The following is a 19392-nucleotide window of genomic DNA, read 5'->3' as shown; positions in this document are numbered from 1 at the left end:
GCTGCCAGCAAGATGTATAAAGATAGATGAAGTGGATCAAAACAAGAAATGGACCAGATTTGCTTTGTATTCATTTTCTCCTCCCTCCCTCCGTGAAATCAATGGCCTGCTAAACCCAGTTGTGAGTTCTGTCCTTTAGGTTTTGAGTTCTATCCTTGAGGGGGCCATTCTGTTTCTTGCAAAGCCTCCCACTTCGTTGATTTTAATTTAAAGCCAACCCTGTAAGGCATGTCGTCAGTTACCCCTCCTTCCGTCAGAGCAATGGCAGACAATCGTTCCGTGCCTTTTTTCTGTGCAGACGCCATACCACGGCAAGCATGGAGCCCGCGCTCAGATCACTTTGGCAGTTAGGAGCACATTAAACACCACACGCATTATCCAGCAGTATATGCAGCACCAGAACCTGGCAAAGCAAAACCGGGCGAGTAGGCGACGTCAGCACAGTGACGAGAGTGATGAGGACATGGACACAGACTTCTCTCAAAGCATGGGCCCCGGCAATGTGGGCATCATGGTGCTAATGGGGCAGGTTCATGTGGTGGAACGCTGATTCTGGGCTTGGGAAACAAGCACAGACTGGTGGGACCGTATAGTGTTGTGGGTCTGGGATGATTCCCAGTGGCTGTGAAACTTTTGCATGCACAAGGGCACTTTCATGGAACTTTGTGACTTGCTTTCCCCTGCCCTGAGGTGCAAGAATACCAAGATGAGAGCAGCCCTCACAGTTGAGAAGCGAGTGGCAATAGCCCCGTGGAAGCTTGCAATGCCAGACAGCTACCGGTCAGTCGGGAATCAATTTGGAGTGGGCAAATCTACTGAGGGGGCTGCTGTGATGCAAGTAGCCAACGCAATCAAAGATCTGCTGATATCAAGGGTAGTGACCCTGGGAAATGTGCAGGTCATAGTGGATGGCTTTGCTGCAATGGGATTCCCTAACTGTGGTGGGGCCATAGACAGAACCCATATCCCTATCTTGGCACCGGAGCACCAAGCCGGCGAGTACATAAACCGCAAGGGGTACTTTTCAATAGTGCTGCAAGCTCTGGTGGATCACAAGGGACGTTTCACCAACATCAAACGTGGGATGGCCGGGAAAGGTACATGACGCTCGCATCTTCAGGAACTCTGGTCTGTTTCAAAAGCTGCAGGAAGGGACTTTATTCCCAGACCAGAAAATAACTAACTGTTGGGGATGTTGAAATGCCTATAGTTATCCTTGGGGACCCAGCCTACCCCTTAATGCCATGGCTCATGAAGCCGTACACAGGCAGCCTGGACATTAGTCAGGAGCTGTTCAATTACAGGCTGAGCAAGTGCAGAATGGTGGTAGAATGTGCATTTGGACGTTTAAAGGCGCGCTGACGCAGTTTACTGACTCTGTTAGATCTCAGCGAAACCAATATTCCCACTGTTATTACTGCTTTCTGTGCGCTCCACAATATCTGTGAGAGTAAGGGGGAGACGTTTATGGCGGGGTGGGAGGTTGAGGCAAATCACCTGGCTGCTGGTTACACACAGCCAGACACCAGGGCGGTTAGAAGAGCACAGGAGGGCGCAGTACGCATCAGAGAAGCTTTGAAAACCAGTTTCATGACTGGACAGGCTACAATGTGAAAGTTCTGTTTGTTTCTCCTTGATGAAACCCCCCGCCCCTTGGTTCACTCTACTTCCCTGTAAGCTAACCACCCTCTCCTCCTCCCTTCGATCACCACTGTCAGAGTCAATAAAGTCATTGTTGCTTCACATTCATGCATTCTTTATTAATTCATCACACAAATAGGGGGATAACTACCAAGGTAGCCCAGGAGCGGTGGTGGAGGAGAGAAGCACCAGGAGGGGTGGTGGAGGAGGGAAGGACAAGGCCACACAGCACTTTAAAAGTTTAAAAATTTAAATCTTATTGAATGCCAACCTTCTGTTGCTTGGGCAATCCTCTGGGGTGGAGTGGCTGGGTGGCCAGAGGCCCCCCCACTGCGTTCTTGGGCGTCTGGGTGAGGAGGCTTTGGAACTTGGGGAGGAGGGTGGTTGGTTACACAGGGGCTGTAGCAGCAGTCTGTGCTCCTGCTGCCTTTCCTGCAGCTCTACCATATGCTGGAGCATATTAGTTTGATCCTCCTGCAGCCTCAGCATTGACTCCTGCCTCCTCTCATCATGCTGCCGCCACCTTTCAGCTTCAGCCCGCCACCTCTCCTCCCGGTCATTTTGTGCTTTCCTGCACTCTGACATTGTCTGCCTCTACGCATTCGTCTGTGCTCTGTCAGTGTGGGAGGACAGTAAGATTTTAGAGAGAACATTTCATCAGAGAACATTTCATCGCGAGTGCGTTTTTTCTGCCTTCTAATCTTCACTAGCCTCTGGGAAGGAGAAGATCCTGTGATCCTTGAAACACATGCAGCTGGTGAAGAAAAAAAAAGGGACAGTGGTATTTAAAAAGACACATTTTATAGAACAATAGGTACACTCTTTCACGGTAAACCTTGCTGTTAACATTACATACATAGCACATGTGCTTTCGTTTCAAGGTTGCATTTTGCCTCCCCCCACCGCGTAGCTAGCACCTCCCCCCTCCCTGTGGCTAACAGCGGGGAACATTTCTGTTCAGCTACAGGCAAACAGCCCAGCAGGAACGGGCACCTCTGAATGTCTCCTTAAAAAAAACACCCTATTTCAACCAGGTGACCATGAATGATATCACTCTCCTGAGGATAACACAGAGAGATAAAGAATGGATGTTGTTTGAACGCCAGCAAACATACACTGCAATGCTTTGTTCTACAATGATTCCTGAGTACGTGCTACTGGCCTGGAGTGGTAAAGTGTCCTACCATGGTGGACGGAATAAGGCTGCCCTCCCCAGAAACCTTTTGTAGACCAAGACTTAGAGGATCAGAATTAGTCCAGGCTGACAAATAGCAGATATTTTCCCTGGAAAGTTATAAATGAAACAAGAATTTTTCATTTTGTTTTTTTTTTAAAAAAAGGTGAACAAAAGTGTTCCATTTTGGTTTGGATTTAAAAAAAAATGTTGTTTCTTTTTTCCTCATCTTTCCTTTCTCTCCCTTAAAAAGGGAGAAAGATGGGGAAGTGTTTTTAAAATAAACTGAAAAAAATTCAATTCATTTTTAAAAATTTTTTAAAAAAGTGGAAGTATTTGTTTCCTTCAAAAGCCATTTTAATTAAAAATTGCTAAAATTTTCAACCAGCTCTGATCAGAATTAAAATAGTGCTCAGCAGCTAATTCCTAAAAGATTGTTTATATATAAAGCTGTCACCTTCTCTTTGCTCAAGCTATTCACAAGGAGATTGCATTTTTTCCGAGCTTATTCACTGGAATTTGTCAGTTCCTTCAGACATTTCAGCTAAACATCTTGTTTTCTTGAATATCCCCAGAAAGGGAACACAAAAGGGCATGGGTACACTTGAAACAACTAGTTAAAATTATTTTTTAAAGACTCATTTAATATTGGGGGGAGGCTATTTCCTTTTTGGTGGGTTTTTTGTGGGGCGGCGGGAGGGTGAGTATGGGCTAGAAAAGCACAGGCCAGAATGCAACATTTGCTAGGTGAAAAGAAAAGATATCCTAGAGACATAGGAGTTGTCCTAATCTTACCAGAAGGTTATTAAAGCCTCTTACTCTATGTAAGTATTTTTTTCTGTAAGGGGTAACACCTCCTCTTGCTTGGATGTATCACATTGCAACCTGGTGTAATTTTATGTGTGGTCATAGGAGCAGCACGACTTACAGCCCTGGAAAAAAATATCCCTTATTTATCTTGAAAACAAGAACAGTGCAAGAGTGGCTGCAGTGTATCACAGTGTATGTGTATTACACATACCCTGTGCTCTCTTGTGGAGACTTTACTTTTGTTCTTTTTCCTCTATCCGATGGAAGGCTATTTTAGACTGACTGTATACAGTCACTCTTTTTATGGAAAAGCATATGTAACTCAAATTAACACAAGTTTCAGAGGAGCAGCCGTGTTAATCTGTATTCGCAAAAAGAAAAGGAGGACTTGTGGCACCTTAGAGACTAACCAATTTATTTGAGCATAAGCTTTCCTTTTCTTTTTTCAAATTAACGCAGTGTGAGTCTTCACTTCCCTCTAGTGGCTGGACTATATATGTTTATGAGCCTATCACTGTCCTTGAGGTAATATGTCCAGGACTTCAGCTCAAGCTGTAGAGGTTAATTCTTTTTAGATCCGGGAGCCATGGGGGTTCAACCCCTGCAAACGACCCAGCTACAGCCATCACTGCATTTGAAAGGATACAGCTCCAATGCCTCACATCATTCCCCTTTCGTGGTCAGGAATTGCTTGGCACTCACCACATTTTATTGATTACACAAACTCTGCACTCACACTGCTCTTGAAATAAATCAATATTTAATATTTTACAGCTTTCTTAAAAGTTCTTTGAACAATATTTTACAAATTATCATAGACACACAAACTTGCTGATGTCCAACATATATACAGTTCATCCTGAAATGAGTTTCTATCATTTAAAAAAAAGCATTGCAGGCCCAAAATCCTTAATGGGGTTATACATTCCTAGAGTTTTGCGCTTGTTTTTCTTTATCACAGGGCAATTCTGCTCTCCAATATTTTTGTGTGGCCAGCGAAAGCATCAGTGTTTACAATGTTAACAGGGCGAGATCTACTTAGCCAAGATCACAGATTACACTGTTGTGACAGGATAAGGTGCAGCGATCCCCTCCTGGCCTGGCAAAAGGGCATTTTAGCTGGTGGCTGAGCCCACCCGGGCGTTCGGAACCGCCTGCACCCATGTAAGGCAGTAGAGGCATGCGGGCTTTGGCGTGTTAGTAACAGGGCAGTAAGCCAACCAACACTAATAAATAGCCTTGTGGTGAAGAGTAGCAAACAAGGCTGTTCCAACTCCCATTGCTTCTGTGGTCACATTGCACGCACAGCTATTGCACCTTCCTGGCACCATGCACCTAGAGCCTTTTAACAAGAAAGAAGGGAGTTAACTGTCTCCTGCTGGAGAGAGGGGTTCTCCCAGGGGGCTCGAAGTCCTATAACCGCTGTGTCACTAGTGTTTTTGGCTCCAGGGCCTTCTGCAGCAAAACTGTTCTCTCTGGTACGTTTAAACTTAGCCTGGCTCAATACCATGGCCTCCCTAGTACTCACCTCCCCTGCTCCCAGAACTGTGAGTGCAATGCCATTGGCACCATACATTCACCTCTCCAGGGTGTTTCTTTCTCACCCAGCATTCAGTGCAGGTAAGCTGGCCATGGGAGCATTAACTGAACAGGGGAGCTTGTGCTTTCAGAGACTTAGCAGAACGCAGAGGTTGATCGCTCTGGTGACCTAGCTTTACAGTGACTGTAACACGGTGCATAGATCAATGTATGCCCAGAAATCGCTTATTGCACTAGATCACTGGCACCCAAGCCATGGTCTGCAAGCCGCCTTCAGCTCCTCCTTGCCCTAAATGCAGCCCTCATCTTTGTGCCTGTAGGACAAATAAGTCCCCAAATAATTCAGAGTAAACTTGTCCCCTGACCCCAAAGAATTTGTAACATTAACAGAGATCTTCAAATTTGCTTTGGGCAAAGCATCATCAGGACATTGTCTGGAGGTTAGTTGAAAACTCTCCAGCTGTTTAAGGTGACTCATCATCTTTTTGTGTCCCCAAAACCGCCTATCGCAGCCTTTCCAGTATCTACACTGGTTGCAAGTTCACTCCAAGTACAGCTGATCAGGAAAGTGGCACTCCCCTCCTTGCCCCACCCCGCTGCAGCGCCATCTGGAGATGACAAGGAACCCACTTCCCTCCCAGAGGGCATGAACTGCGACAGCTACCAGAGCTTTGAAGTGACCCCTCCATTTCTCAAGGGCATGCCAAACACAGGCCAGGGGTAGCTCATCCATTGTGCTAATGCTTCACGTTGCAAGACAGTTGGGAGCAGGAAACTCTAGTTCCCTGACCCAAGGGAGTGCAATAAATTTCCTCTTCCAGGGGCAGCTTTTGCAACTATCAGGATCGGCTGGAGGCATGTCTGGTCTGAGGCGGCATGGGGCCTGGGACATTATGCCCTGGCCTTGCTGGTTCTTCTATGGCAGTGCTCCGCTGAAGGTGGCAATGGGCAAGCACAGAAGAGAACAAAACTCAGGCTGGTCTTGGGGGAGGTGATCCAAAGAGGATGTCCTCAGTGTGCAGGGTTCACCGTCCCTGGGTTTGTAGCATGCGGAGACCTCGCACCTGCAGATAAAATGAGCAATGGAAATCACAGGGCTGGGACAGGCTTGGAGTGCAGTAAGAACGCACGCCATGGAATTCAAGTTACAGGGACCACATGCACCCTCAGAGGGGGGCCTGATTTGCTGAAGTGCTGAGCACCTGACCAACCAACCCCTTTAAGATTGCTCAGACTGGGGACCCAGAAGTGGAGCATCCAAAATCAACAGGCACTTCTGAAAACGTACACCCTAAAAAAAAATACAAGACAAAACTTTTGCATTTCCTGAATTTAAGTGTGGAACACTTTCTTTTGCATTCTCTGTATCAAAGTTTTAAATGATCTCCTTTGGATCCTGCAGCAATAAAAGGATTAAGAGAAGAGCAGGGGCATAAGTAGCTGAGGAAGAGTTCTGAGTAGCTCAAAAGCTTGTCTCTCTCAGCAACAGAAATTGGTGCAGTAAAAGCTATTACCTCAGCCACCTTGTCTCTCTAATATCCTGGGACTGACAGTTACAACACTGCTTACAGTCCATTTAAATGTTCATAGATTCCAAGTCCAGAAGGGACCATTCAATCATCTATGCTGACCTCCTGCCTAACACAGGCCAGAGAATTTCACCCAGTTACCCCTGTATTGAGCCCAAGTGAAAATGCAGTGCTCTGTGTCATGTCTGATCTCATCCCTGGTAATACAGCTTGGTCCTCTCTGAAGAGGAGAAATACCCCACTGGAGATGATACCCTAGGCTATACTCATGGACAGACAGTCATTTGTCTTTTCCCCTTCCCCCCAACAACCTCCCCACTGAAAGGCATATGGACTATCTGGGATGAGCGTCCCAATACCAGGGCAGAATCCTTGCAAGGTTTGGAAGCTGTTTGCTCTGTTTATATGCTCAGCACAGTCACTAGTCACAGTATTTATTGTGCCTTGAATTCCCCTGGTTGACTGATTAGTCCTGCTGGAAGATCTCTTTCTGCTTGGAGATCCTTGACTGCATTGTACCCCTAGGTGGGTGACTGAATGTTAGGAACTGGAGATCTTATTTCAAACCTTCAACCTCTCGGTAAAAGTTCAGCCTCCCAGTGGTTCCAGCCTGGAGCAGAATTGGAGAGGGGCAGCATAAGGACTGAGACCTGTTGGTAACAGCAGGGCACCTTGGTGCTGAATCCATCTTGGGACAGAGGACTGAGGTTCCGCTCCTGCTTGGCTGTATTAGTTGTACCCACATCTGCACATGGCTGTTGTGTGATCTGAATGGCATCATGGCTCCTGCCTGCATGACCTGCAGCGTTGCTATGCAGTGCAGAGCCCCATTTAGGCCATCTAGCCCCTTGAATGCATGTTTACTGGAGCACTGGCCACAAACAGTCCACACGGGTTCAGAAGCCTAAGCAGCACATTTGGGTCTAGGGGGCTAGTCCCCTCAGGGCTCACATGACTCAATGGGGGTGCCTTACCTATAGCACTTGTCCCCAGAGGAATGCTGGACACAGCCGCAGAGAGACATGCTGGACATTTCCTACCTTGTGACGCTCTGCAGGATTTTCTGCTCATCCTGATCCAGGCACACGGCGAAGGAACAGTTGACTCCAATGATCTGGACCTTGTCTGCTTTTATCTGGGACACGCTGATCTGCTGCGAGAGACAGAGAGAAACACCATGAGTCAGGCTCAGAACATTCTCCAGCCAGCACAGCTTGGCTTTGTGGCACGTGCAGCCAGGGGCCAGGATCCCATTCACTATACGCTGCGCCTTTTAGGGTGTGTCTACACCTAAAGCTTGCCTAGATGTACTTGGGCTAGTTCTCCTCGAGCTAGCAGTGTAGCCACGGTAGCTCAGGCAGCAGTGAGCAGTGTCACGGGCTTGCTGTGCCAAATACTGAAACCAGTAGGTATGCACTCGGGGTGGCTAGCCCATGCCACTGCTCACTGTGGACCCTGCTACCCTAGCTGACCCACGATGAGAGCTAACCCGAGTATGTCTGTGCGAGCTGGGACTCTCAGCACCATCTCCAAATGTAGACATAACCTTAGTGTCAGGGCTTGGCCTGAAGAGGGGCCGGACTATGAGGCAATTCAAGAGGGAGGATTTCACGGGATAAGAGACTCGCCCTGAACGTTCACATATGCAGGGAGACATTTGTCGTCCTTACTCTAAAATAACAAGCTAGACTGGGTGTCCATGTTGGTGTAACAGTGTGCGTCCAGTCCACTGAGGATACAGGTCTGTTAAGCTGACTGCTGGGGGACGTTGTCCTTTAGCTCAAGTGGTAGCAGCTCATTCTCTTAGCTCTAGAGCCCGCAGTTACGAGCAAGGGCCTCATCTGGGATTTAAACTGCTGTCCTCACATGCTAACACAGAGGAACCTACCCTGCCTTGGAACATGCTCTGAAAGCAAGATTTATACATCTATCTATTTATACAGCTGGATTTGGGTGCTAGAGGCACAGAGGGCTCAGAGTCTCCCATCTGGGCTGTTAAAGTAACAGATTGGTTTTAAAATACAGTGGCCAAGATTTTCAGAGAGGGGGCCCCACAATAAGGCACCTGCATACGTGAGCTATTCTCAAATGTGCTGAATACTCGCTAGCTTCCATGGACTTCAACAGGAGCTGTGAGGTGCTCAGGCCACATCTGCCAGAGGCAGCACCAAATCCCAGTCCTCCAACACACGGCTGCTCACAGATGAAGTCGTCAGCCATCACACAGAGCAGTTATTCCCTACAGTTTCCCAACAAGCTTCGATACCCAAGCTGGCAGGATCCAGCAGTGCACTGCTCCCTGAACACCTGCTGTGCTGACAGGACTCATCTGCCAGCCTGACATCCAGGTGCTGATACAGCCCTGGGTACACAACAGGGAACTCTTCCAGCTGCAGCTTTGCCTGGGTTTTTCCCTCTGCCACTTGGCATCCTAGTTCTCATTGTGCTGGTGCAACCGCAAGCAGGACTCCCTAAGCCGCGAGACTCAGCTGCGGCTGCACAACAAATACAGGCCACGGCTAGGCACACACAGCGCCTTTCTGCCAATCTGGAAGTGAGGGCCCTAGAGTTCATGGAGATGGCAACTGTGATGGAATCTGGGCACAAGTTACTGGCCGCTCCGAAGCTCTCAAACCTTCTCCTCCCCTGACAGCGAATGAGCCACAGTTACTCTCTCCTTACCAGCCTAAACGAGGATACAAATACGGCAAATCCAACTTACCTGATTGAAGCTTTTCTTTGACTTGGAGTTTTGCCTCTTGACGACCTCGGTTATGGTTAAAGTCAGACACTCCGTTTTCGAGTCTGGAACAGAAGAGAGGGAGGTTTGCTTGGGCTATTCGAAAGGATTTGGATTTTAAATGAAATGGCCTCTCTGGCATCCAAGGCATAGAACTGCCATGCTCCCGAAGGAGTAGCCTCTGGCTTTGCTTGGCCAGTGGCAAGTAGCCAAGTTCAGACTCTCTGAAGGGAGGGGAGGGGGGAGAGTCAAGAAGGGATCTCTTGACCCCATTCTCCATCAAGTATCTCTAACAAGGATCCGTCATGCTATCAGGATGGATACTGCACGAGCACAGGTCACCAGTCCTGCAACTCAAAGCCGTGTAGAAGTTAGCCCATATCAGATAGTCGGAGGGCTACCCTCAGTCTGATAACCCCTTTGAATGGGCCAGGCCAGGGGTCCCAATACAAACCTGGAGCCTTAAAATGCCACCTGACTGTTTGAAAGGGAGATTATTACAGGAGCTTAGTATTATTATTATTGTTATTGTTTGTTTGTATTGGAAATCCCCAGCTAGACACCACAGCATTCCAGGACTGTTGTGAGCCACAAGATCCCAAATCCCAGCTCTACAGAGTTAATTATCTATCTTTGAATAAAGAGCACAAAACGAGAGATTGCTCTGCTGCCACATACAACAGCCTCCAGCTATACAGCCTGAGCTAAATCAAACAGATGTTCCTTCCAGCCTCCCCTTCACATCCCCCCACACACAGACAGAGAGAGCGAGAAAACCAGAAAAGAAGGCAGAAATACTTAGCATTATCCAGCTTCAAACATGATCCAGCTTTACAGACATTACCTGAAAGCCAATTAACTTCATTAGGGGCTAAAAAAAATTGGATCTACAAAAGCGACAATTGCAACATTGGCTGGAACAAATTCTTGCTCCCTCCATAGCTGGTGCAGGCCAAGTGACCTAAAAACTTCCATGTCTTCGCTAAAGGCCTGACACCTTTCAGCTATTTTGTGAGCAGCTGGTGTCTGGAGCTGCAGTGACATCCTGTGGCCAGACCAGTGAATGTGAAAGATAATCCCAGATTTCTGTGGCATGTAGGGAATTCGAGTGTGATGGGAAAAACTCTCCCTAGACATCGCATAGCCTATCGAAAGACACCCAGAATGAACTCAGCTTGCAGGCAGATCAGAGAGTTAAGCTCCAGAAATAGAACAGAAATATACAGCATTGCAATATCTGCAGCCTGCAACGTAGTGGTGGTGGTGAACAAAAACTAAGCGATAGCAACACTTCAGCTTTTCCAGGGGGAGGGAGGGAGGTGTCTGAGCTGATGGAAGAGGTTTAGATAGAGAGGCTCCGAGAAGCTCCAGTTCATTGGCTATTGCTCCATCTGAATGGTTGGTCCCAACTGCTGCCTTTATAGCAAATTTATGTGTGCCAGGGCGCATCACATGGAGCATTTCAGTGAAACAGAATAATACAAGGTTTCAGAGTAGCAGCCATGTCAGTCTGTATCCGCAAAAGTGATGCATCCGATGCAGTGAGCTGTAGCTCACGAAAGCTCATGCTCAAATAAATGTGTTAGTCTCTAAGGTGCCACAAGTCCTCCTTTTCCTTTTGAGAATAATACAAGATCTTCTCAAGTGAATCTGTTCCACCTGCCGAAGCAGTGCTGCGTTCAAGCAAAAGAAGAACCATAACCTCTCATTAAGAAGACTACAGCGCTGAAACATTTAACAGGGTGGCTCAGGGCACATTGTACTACCAGGGGATCGAGAGAAAGGAAGAAAGGTAACCAACAAAACAAACACACAGACCCAACTGCCGTGGGGGAGCACCGAGGAATGAGAGCACTGGCCTACTGTGAGTTCAGTTATTAACTCTACTGGAGAGGGTCAGCTGCTAAGGATGGCAGGACAGACAGATAAAAGCCTAAGTGCACATCTCCCTGGTTCTCACGTTGCACCTACAAGAGCATTATGTTCTTTGGTGCTTCTAGGTAGGGGCTGTGCAGCCTCCAATGGCCACCTCTCTACCGCAGCCAGTTCCTGCTCTAGTCATCTTTGGCAAAGAAACCCCAAACCAAGGCAAACTCACCAGGACTCATGTTTGGAACAACCCCAAAACTCAGACTGGGTTCACCCAGGGTCACAAGCCCAGCTCTTGGCAAAAGATCAGAGATGCTCTGGATTTCAAACACCCCCAGAGCTCTGGGTTGATTGGACCAGGCCCCATCTCCACCTTTGGCAAACCAGAGCACAGCTCTGCCTAATGGGAATTGCTATACTAGGTCAGACTACTGGTCCAAGTCCAACGTGCTGTCTTCAACAGTGGCTAGTGCCAGCTGCTTCAAAGAACGGCACAAGAAATTCTGGAGTGGAGAACGTTATACAACGTTCATTCCAAGGACCCTACACAAAGTTCTTCCAGGGCAGGGCAGAGCTTCGGGTCAAGTGCTTTAGCCACCAGACCTGCAACCTCTCCCCAGGTTTCCACGGGCTCTTCCTGCCAGCTAGGCAGAGGGTCCGAATCCAGGGCTCTTACTAAGGAACTAATGTAATGATTCTCAGCCCAACATTTCAACCAACAAAACATGCAGAAAAAAACTGCTTAGGGAAATCAATGCCCCGATCCTATACAATGTCCTATTCCTGGCCTTTGGTGCCTGTCCTAGGCGTGTGGTATGTTTATCCTGTGTGCATCTGTCCACCATGCAGAACAGTTTTGGAAACAACATTTAAGCCCTGGCTCTGAGGTTTGTTAATGGGACAGAGAAGCTTTCACCTCTGTGACCCATTTCATCCCAGATCGGGTCAGCACAGACTGAAGATCGCCACCCTCTGATGGCTGTTCTACTGCCTGCAGGAGAGGAGCTGCTGGTCTCAATCCAGTTCCTAATGGAGAGACGTTCATATCACAGAGCCACATGTGGCTCCCTTTGGGGGAAGGCTCAGTGATCAGAGCAGTGATCAGAGCGAAGTGCCCTTTCATCCCTGAAGATGGCCTTAAAGGTGGAGGGGACCTGAATCAGGATGGCATGGCTTGTTTTGCCCCGAAGCACAGAAGGCATCGCTAATATCTTCTCCTGCATGACACACACACTCCTCCCCATGCCAGAAGCACCACCGCTGTCCACTTTCCATCCTCTCCCACTGCCCCTGTGTAAAGGTTTAAGGGCACCAGAACTCACCTATTTCTTCGTACTTCTTACAGGTCTTGCTGAGGTTGACAGAGGTGCAGACCTTTTCAACATCATTCCAGTGGCTCCTTCCACTGATTGCTGTCTGCGGAGACCAGGCAAAAGTGAGAGAGACGGGTCACATTCCACCCTGATACTGCTCTGCTCATCTCTGACCTTCTGGCTGATATAGCTCAGAACTGGATTTACACTGAGATGGATGGTCCTGGGACCTTTAGCACCAGTTAAATGTACTTGCTCAAACTACCAGATGCCCAAGCTGCCCATCCATTCCAATAGTAGGTTAATGCTCTATAGCTGAACAGGGTACTGAATCAGGTACTGTCGTAAGCAGGTGGAGATTGTTCTCAGGATCTTTACTACTTTAGTAAGGAAATCCACCAGCATGAAAGAAGAGCCAGTATTTATATAGGGCCTATCACACTTCCTGCTCACTTGGAGGCCACCATTGGTTATGCCAATAAATGAAGCAGAAAGTAGAGGACAGGGAGCCAAAGTGCTTTCAGCTTATTTAGGCTGTGATCCAGCAAAGCATTTAAGTACACATTTAACTGTAAGCACCAGACTAGATCATTGAAGCCAACTCATGAGCTCAATGTAAAGCACAGGTCAAAGAAATTTGCTGGATCTGTTGAAATGCAGCAAACACTATTAGTGTTTGTCAAGTGCCAGAAGAGTGCAAACTGCCACTATCCTTCAGAAATTCATAGCCTCACACATCGCCGCATTTTGGTTTCTTTCCATCTCAGATGAGGTTCCCTTCATGTTCCAGAAACAAACACGTGGAGGAGATGTGGGTGAGATATGAGCAGAGATCTGTAATTAATTTTTCCTCTTGGCGATTAAATTCCTGTCATTTAAATAGCCATCAATCCCTTTCAGAAAGGGCCCAACAGGGAGAATCAATTAACTCAAAGAATCCCCCTTATCAGGCAACGTGGCCATAAAGAACGTCTCTGCATTACAAGTGGAAGAATGTCTGGAGACCTGGTTACAGCACAGTCTCTCCAGGGCTGCACCACAGCTCAGTATTAAGGTTAAAGTCCTGTCTACACTTCAAAACATACATGGTAGCCTGTCAGATCTCCCTCTCCACGCATGACCTGTACCTGAAGGCAAAACCCCTCATGAGGCACCTGGTTGTTCGGCAATATGGTATGAGGGATTCCTTCCCTACTCCACAGAGAGGAAAGATCAGCTTCCACCCTGAATCACAAGATATTCTCCCCCTTCCCCATCAACTGATATAAACACACTCTCCTAATCACAGAAATGTAGGGCTGGAAGGGACCTCAAGAGGTCATCTCGTCCATCCCCTAACGCTGAGGCAGGACCAAAGCTAGACTATCCTAGACAGGTGTTTGTCCAATCTGTTCTTAAAAACCTCGAATGACAAGGATTCCACAGCCTCCCTAGGGAAGCTGATCCAGTGCTTAAAGTTAGAAATTTTTCTTAATATCTAACCTAAATCTCCCTTGCTGCAAACGACGCCAATCATGTCGTGTCCTGCCCTGGTGGACATGGAGAACATTTGATCACTTTCTCTTTGTTGTCTTTAAAACAGCCCTTTGAAGACTGTTATTGGGTCCCCCCTCAGCTGTCTCTTCTTCAGACTAAACATGCCTATTGTAGTTCTCTGAGTTGTGTTTATTTCCTCTCCACTTAAAGAGATTTCCTTCATATACCCTATTAAAATCTCTGACTCAGTGGAGGTCTACACAATGCTGAAGAAGTTCCTGCAGCCTCTGTCCCCATCGGACTACCACCCAGTTACCTTGCTATGGACGATTTGTAGTGTTAGAGGGATTGCTTCTCTGTCGCCGTCTATTCCCAGCCTTTTGCTGCCTGGACCTTTGTAATACAAACAGAAGCTAAAGTCACACAACAGCCTTTTCTCTCCCCGCCGTTCAATACATGTTCACACCAGTCCCTCTCCCCTTAGGAAAAGCTGCCCCGTTTCTGAGGAGTTCAGCTTCTCACTCTCTCTCAAGTCATGCATCCTGATGACAGCAGAACAAGTGGCCTTAGAGTACCTCAGCTTGCTACAAAGCAGAATGAGGCAGATGAGTGAACAAGTTCAGAAGAAAGACCAATCACCCCTCCTGTTACGAGTGGTGGTTTGGCTGCTAAAAACTGCTGCCTATTAAGAACAGAGCTAAGACCACCAAATACTTTACTTCAGACCGTCATCAGTTCTCAAACCCTGGTCTTATGGGGCTCTACTATTCCGTCCCAGGCCAGACACCCAGTCCCGTTTCCAGAAATCATTTCTGTGTCAAAACATGCTCTTCAGTAGACCTGTGATAGCCAAGCAACGAAAAGGGGATCAGTGTTAACCTGTTTGTTACACTGCCTGCCACTTGTTTTATTGGAATGTGACAGAGGAGCAAAAAGAAAAACTAAAGTTAGCTTAAAAGCTGCCCCACATGAATAAGCTCATAGGGGATTTTCAGCATAAAACACAATAAGCAGCTGGAGACCTCTCCACAGAATGAAAAGAAATTAAATTAAATTAGCAGGTGCTGTTGGGTAAGTGTTGGGTCTTTCGGGAAAATAGAAAGCTGTAAAGGGCTGGTTTACCAGCTGGGCTCTTTCTTTTTTTTGCAGATGTGTACCCATCATAAATTGGGCTTTAAATTTTGTGCCTGAAGTTCACTGATGCTTTTTCCAGACAAAATTATTACAGGTGCAAAAGGGTGGGTGCAAAACTGCATCATCAAAACCCAGTTCAAAATTATGCCCTAAGTGTTTAAAGATGAAAATGGTTGATGGGTTTCACTATTGAAGCATAACCTGTCCATATTATGGGAATAGGGGCAACTAGTTCAATGGAGAGCACTTTGTAAGTTCTGCTTGGAGACAGCAAGAGGAAGTCAGAGCACAGAAAAGGATTCAGTGCCAAAAGAAAAAACAAATTAATAATGTGTTTTCTTGCAGTATATAATTTAGCCACTAGAGTCTCTGTGTGCTGCACAGAGCTCCAAACAGAATGTGGTCTCTGGTAAACAAGTGAGACAAAATTGGAACTGAAGCTGTGTGGATGCCTGCTTGTGTGTCCGTGGCTGTAGCTGTTTTCTACTAAACAATATTTTCTGTTTTAAAAGATCTATGAATCTATCCGTTTCTTTCCTTTGCCTAATTAAGGCTTACAAGAGTATAACCAAGAGATTTTGTAACTGAAGTATCAAGTCAGAAAGAGAAATTTTGAGTAAAGACCCCGCCAAGACAAAGAAAGAAAAAGGATGTGCTGGTTTCCAAGACACTGTGCCAGGACTTGATGAAGGGGAAAGGACCTGTTTTTAGTTACGCTAAAATAAATTAACTTTGGATCAAGGGAAAAGTAACAAAAAATTTCCTTGAGAAACAGAAATCATAAAGACTGTTACAGAAGGGAAAATGTAGGTTTAATGATGCTTTAGTTTCCAGGTTTGTAAAAATCCCTTGCTATATCCCAGCTCCCAACCACAGAGTTTATTGGAGCAACACTCTCCCCAGCCATCTGCAATCCAGCCCAACTGTGGATCCGATTTCTCTGTGCAGTTCATCTGGGTTTTTCTAGCTCCCCTAAGGAGCTAGTTATTAAGCATTCACCATCAAATCTATTTGTGCCCCGATTTCTAAAGCTGCCATTGTATCACTACAGAACCTGTGATGCATGAGACTTTAGGAAGGCAAAGAAACATCTGTGTCCAGATCTGATACCTACCCGATGCCCTGATGGCCCGTGTGGCAGCCGAGTGGCCCAGTTCGAGGGATTGAATGAAGACCTCAGTCTTCTTCTCACCTCCAATGAAGGTTAGCTGTCGGGGGAGGGAGAGAAGAGAGAGATGCACTATGAATGCACTGCACAATGAGGGAGCCGGGCATATTCCTAATAGCACACTGCCTTCAAATGAAGCAGTGCAAGGAGAGAGAACCCCTCAAGCTAGAAAATCCTAGCAGTGCAAGTCACAGCAACCCGACAGCAGCATTCCTACTCTGATAAATGCCTGTTACCATCACTACCTACATATGCATCCCACGCCCAACACCTTGTTATGAGAGCACCAGGATGACAAGAACCTTCCTCTCAATCTCTGCATGCTGGACAGAGCAGGCTTTGGAGAACAGGCTCCTTGCAGGGATTTCAGAAAGCAAAGCGTGTGTGTAATTGTTAGCACTGGTGAGAGCCATACGTGTATGGAGAAAGAAAGACAAGTTAGATGAGAAGTTGTCTATGGGACACCCATCCTCTCTTAGGGACCAGGGTATCGGGAGAGAGCAGAGTGGAGAGTTTGGAGACTTTATGGTGTGATCTGAACTACACTTCAACCGTCCCCAGGGTGCTGAGAACCACTGCATTCTACAACAGCAGCAGATTGGTTTCTCTGGAGGTCGCTGTTGGTTAATAGAAGTTCCCGCGGAGCGTTATCCCCCAGAAGCCTCCTACACCAGCTCCATCACCAGGATCAGGAGGGGCATCAGTCCATCATGAGCCATTAGTGAATGCAGGAAGGGGCAATTGCATACCAGGCTCTACTACCATGGTGATAAAGCAGAAGGAGATGGACTTGACTAATGGAAGCACACAGGGGCATGCACGGAGGGGGGGGCGCAAGCAGGGGCACTGCCGCCCCCCAAAATCTCTGTGTGTTCCCGAAGCCCGGTGAGGGAGGAAGCATCAGGGCGGCTGATGGCTGAGCTCCTCCTCCCCACACCGCTACAGCTGCAGCCTGCTGCTTCTCCTTCCCTGCTGTTGGAGTCCCATGTGTTTCCTCTGCCTCCAGCCCCGACTCGCCTCAGCAGGCATCTGCAGAGCAGGCAGCAGCGCTGGGACTCCAGCAGCAGGGAAGGAGAAGCAGCAGGCTGCAGTTGTAGGGGTCGGGGAAGGACCCTGCAGCCAGCTGCTTTGCTGCTTCCTCCTTGCCGGGATTGAAGGGACATGGGGAGCGCCCCCTGCAGGGGGAGCTTCTGCTGCCTCCTCACAGCTGGGTGTCCCTAGAAATGGCAGGGGTCACGCAAACCTTTCATTTGTGTGTGTTTAATGTGCCCCTCCAAAAGCATGCAAATTTAAATTCCTGTGCACGCCCCTGGAAGCACAGTCTCACGGGCCCACAATAGCCAGGTCAGGGGAGGAACTGGCCGAACCCTTGAGCATCATGGACGTATCAGTCCTGAAGAGACCTTTGTCTCGCAGAGGTTGGTACTGGAGTCCTTAGTTGATCTATGCAGAGACAGAAGTCCTCACAAACCCCATGTGCAAGGTGGGATGGAAAGGCCCAGCCCTGCGTACCTCTGTCTGGTAGAGCTGCAGCAGCACCGGGCGAGTAGCAAACCGGCAGTAGTAAAGCACCATGTCAGCCAGGATGGGCAGCTGCTCCCTGGACTCCTCCGTAGGCTCCACCTCGGGTTTGGCAGATTGCTGGCATAGACACAAGGAGGTGAAATGGAAACCCGCTCTGCTCCTGATGTTCAGCACAGGGCTGGGAGGTCGTGGGTGCTGGGGAAAGGTACTGGAGTCGCAGCCCTGGAGACTAAAACCCTCCGAACAGGTGCTGTGGCTGGGCGAGTTCCCCCACTGACATACCTCCACCCCACCCTGCTGGGACCAGGTCAGCCTTCTCGGCCTCTCTGCTGAGAATGGCGCCCAGGGGGTGACCAGTGTGGGGAGTAACAGCGAGAACACGATTCTTGCCCTGGAGTTTCCCCCTATGTTTCCCTATTGGCCAGTTAGTCTCCTAATGCACAGCAGGGGGGATGGGGACACTGGCCTCCTGTGCATTGTCCTGTGAACAGACTCACAGAAGAGGCAGAGCAACGGGGTGGGTCAGGCTGGAACCAGCCACTCCCCAGAGGCAGGCAATGTTCAGCCTCAGGAAAGCCTCAAGCTGGCTCCCAACCTGGATCTTGCAGGATAGCTCAAAACTAGACCCATCCTGGAGCAGACCCAGCTGGTCCAACACTAGCAGCTGATGGTGGATACTCCAAATGAAGGGGAGAGACCCTCCTCCCGCCCCCATGCCAACACATGGAAAGGGGCAGTGGGGTAAGGACCCAAAGCCAAGCTCATTTCCTCCTGAGCTCCCGGACATACCTGACACAGGACATCCGTGGGCAAGTTAATCAGCCCAAGAACGTTGCGCTCGTACCATGGGTCCAACATCCCAATGTAGTGGGAGATTTCGTTGGTGCTGCTTTGTGCCCCAGCTGAGCTGGGTTCCTGAAACCAGACAGACAGAGTCACTCAGGAGATGTCTACACTGCAATTAAACACCTGCGGCTGGCCCATGTCAGCTGACTCGGGTGCATGGGGCTCAGGCTACGTGGCTGTTTCACTGTGGTGTAGACGCTCAGGCTCAGGTTGGAGCCCAGGTTCTGGGACCCCAGGAGGGTCCCAGAGCTCGGGCCTGAACATCCACATTGCAGTTAAACAGCCCTGTAGCCCAAGAACCAAATCAGCAGACACGAGCCAGCCACAGGTGTCCAGTTGCAGTGTAGACATACCGTCCTGGGCCGGTTGATTTCATTTATTTTTCTTACTGCAAGTGAATTTTGAGCTGGCAGAAGGTATTGCACTGTTGGCCATCAAGAGGGCAGGCCACCTACAGAACAGACAGGGACAGGACAAGCTTCCCTCCCTGTCAGCCTCAGGCGCACTTGGTCTATTCAGTACTTGGCCTCTCTGCCGAGCCAGCCACAAGGCGAACCAGTGAGGGCCAAGCGTGGTGCTGCTTGTGTGACGCAGGCAGGTCTCTACACTAGGAGCTGGTCCGACGGGAG

The 19392-nt window shown here is 48.3% G+C and overlaps 1 protein-coding gene across 1 annotated transcript in view; it reads right to left on the bottom strand.

Annotated features, from left to right (window-relative positions):
• Nucleotides 1-4467: 4467 nt before the first annotated feature.
• Nucleotides 4468-19392, bottom strand: part of PIK3R5 (phosphoinositide-3-kinase regulatory subunit 5) — a 93593-nt gene continuing 78668 nt past the window's right edge. Inside the window, exons 12-19 of the mRNA XM_084646760.1 lie at nucleotides 18707-18832; nucleotides 17906-18034; nucleotides 16340-16433; nucleotides 14408-14484; nucleotides 12625-12718; nucleotides 9416-9498; nucleotides 7734-7846; nucleotides 4468-6228 (exon numbers count right to left, since the gene is read on the bottom strand). Of these exons, the coding sequence (XP_084502886.1) occupies nucleotides 6081-6228; nucleotides 7734-7846; nucleotides 9416-9498; nucleotides 12625-12718; nucleotides 14408-14484; nucleotides 16340-16433; nucleotides 17906-18034; nucleotides 18707-18832 (864 nt within the window). The 3' untranslated portion in view covers nucleotides 4468-6080. The remainder of the gene's footprint in view (nucleotides 6229-7733; nucleotides 7847-9415; nucleotides 9499-12624; nucleotides 12719-14407; nucleotides 14485-16339; nucleotides 16434-17905; nucleotides 18035-18706; nucleotides 18833-19392) is intronic.

This window comes from Lepidochelys olivacea (genome assembly GCF_965140295.1).
Source record: "Lepidochelys olivacea isolate rLepOli2 genome assembly, chromosome: 14".
Taxonomy (NCBI): Eukaryota; Metazoa; Chordata; order Testudines; family Cheloniidae; genus Lepidochelys; species Lepidochelys olivacea.
The sequence above is the reverse complement of the archived record's forward strand: the minus strand, read 5'-3'. Positions and strand labels throughout refer to the sequence as shown.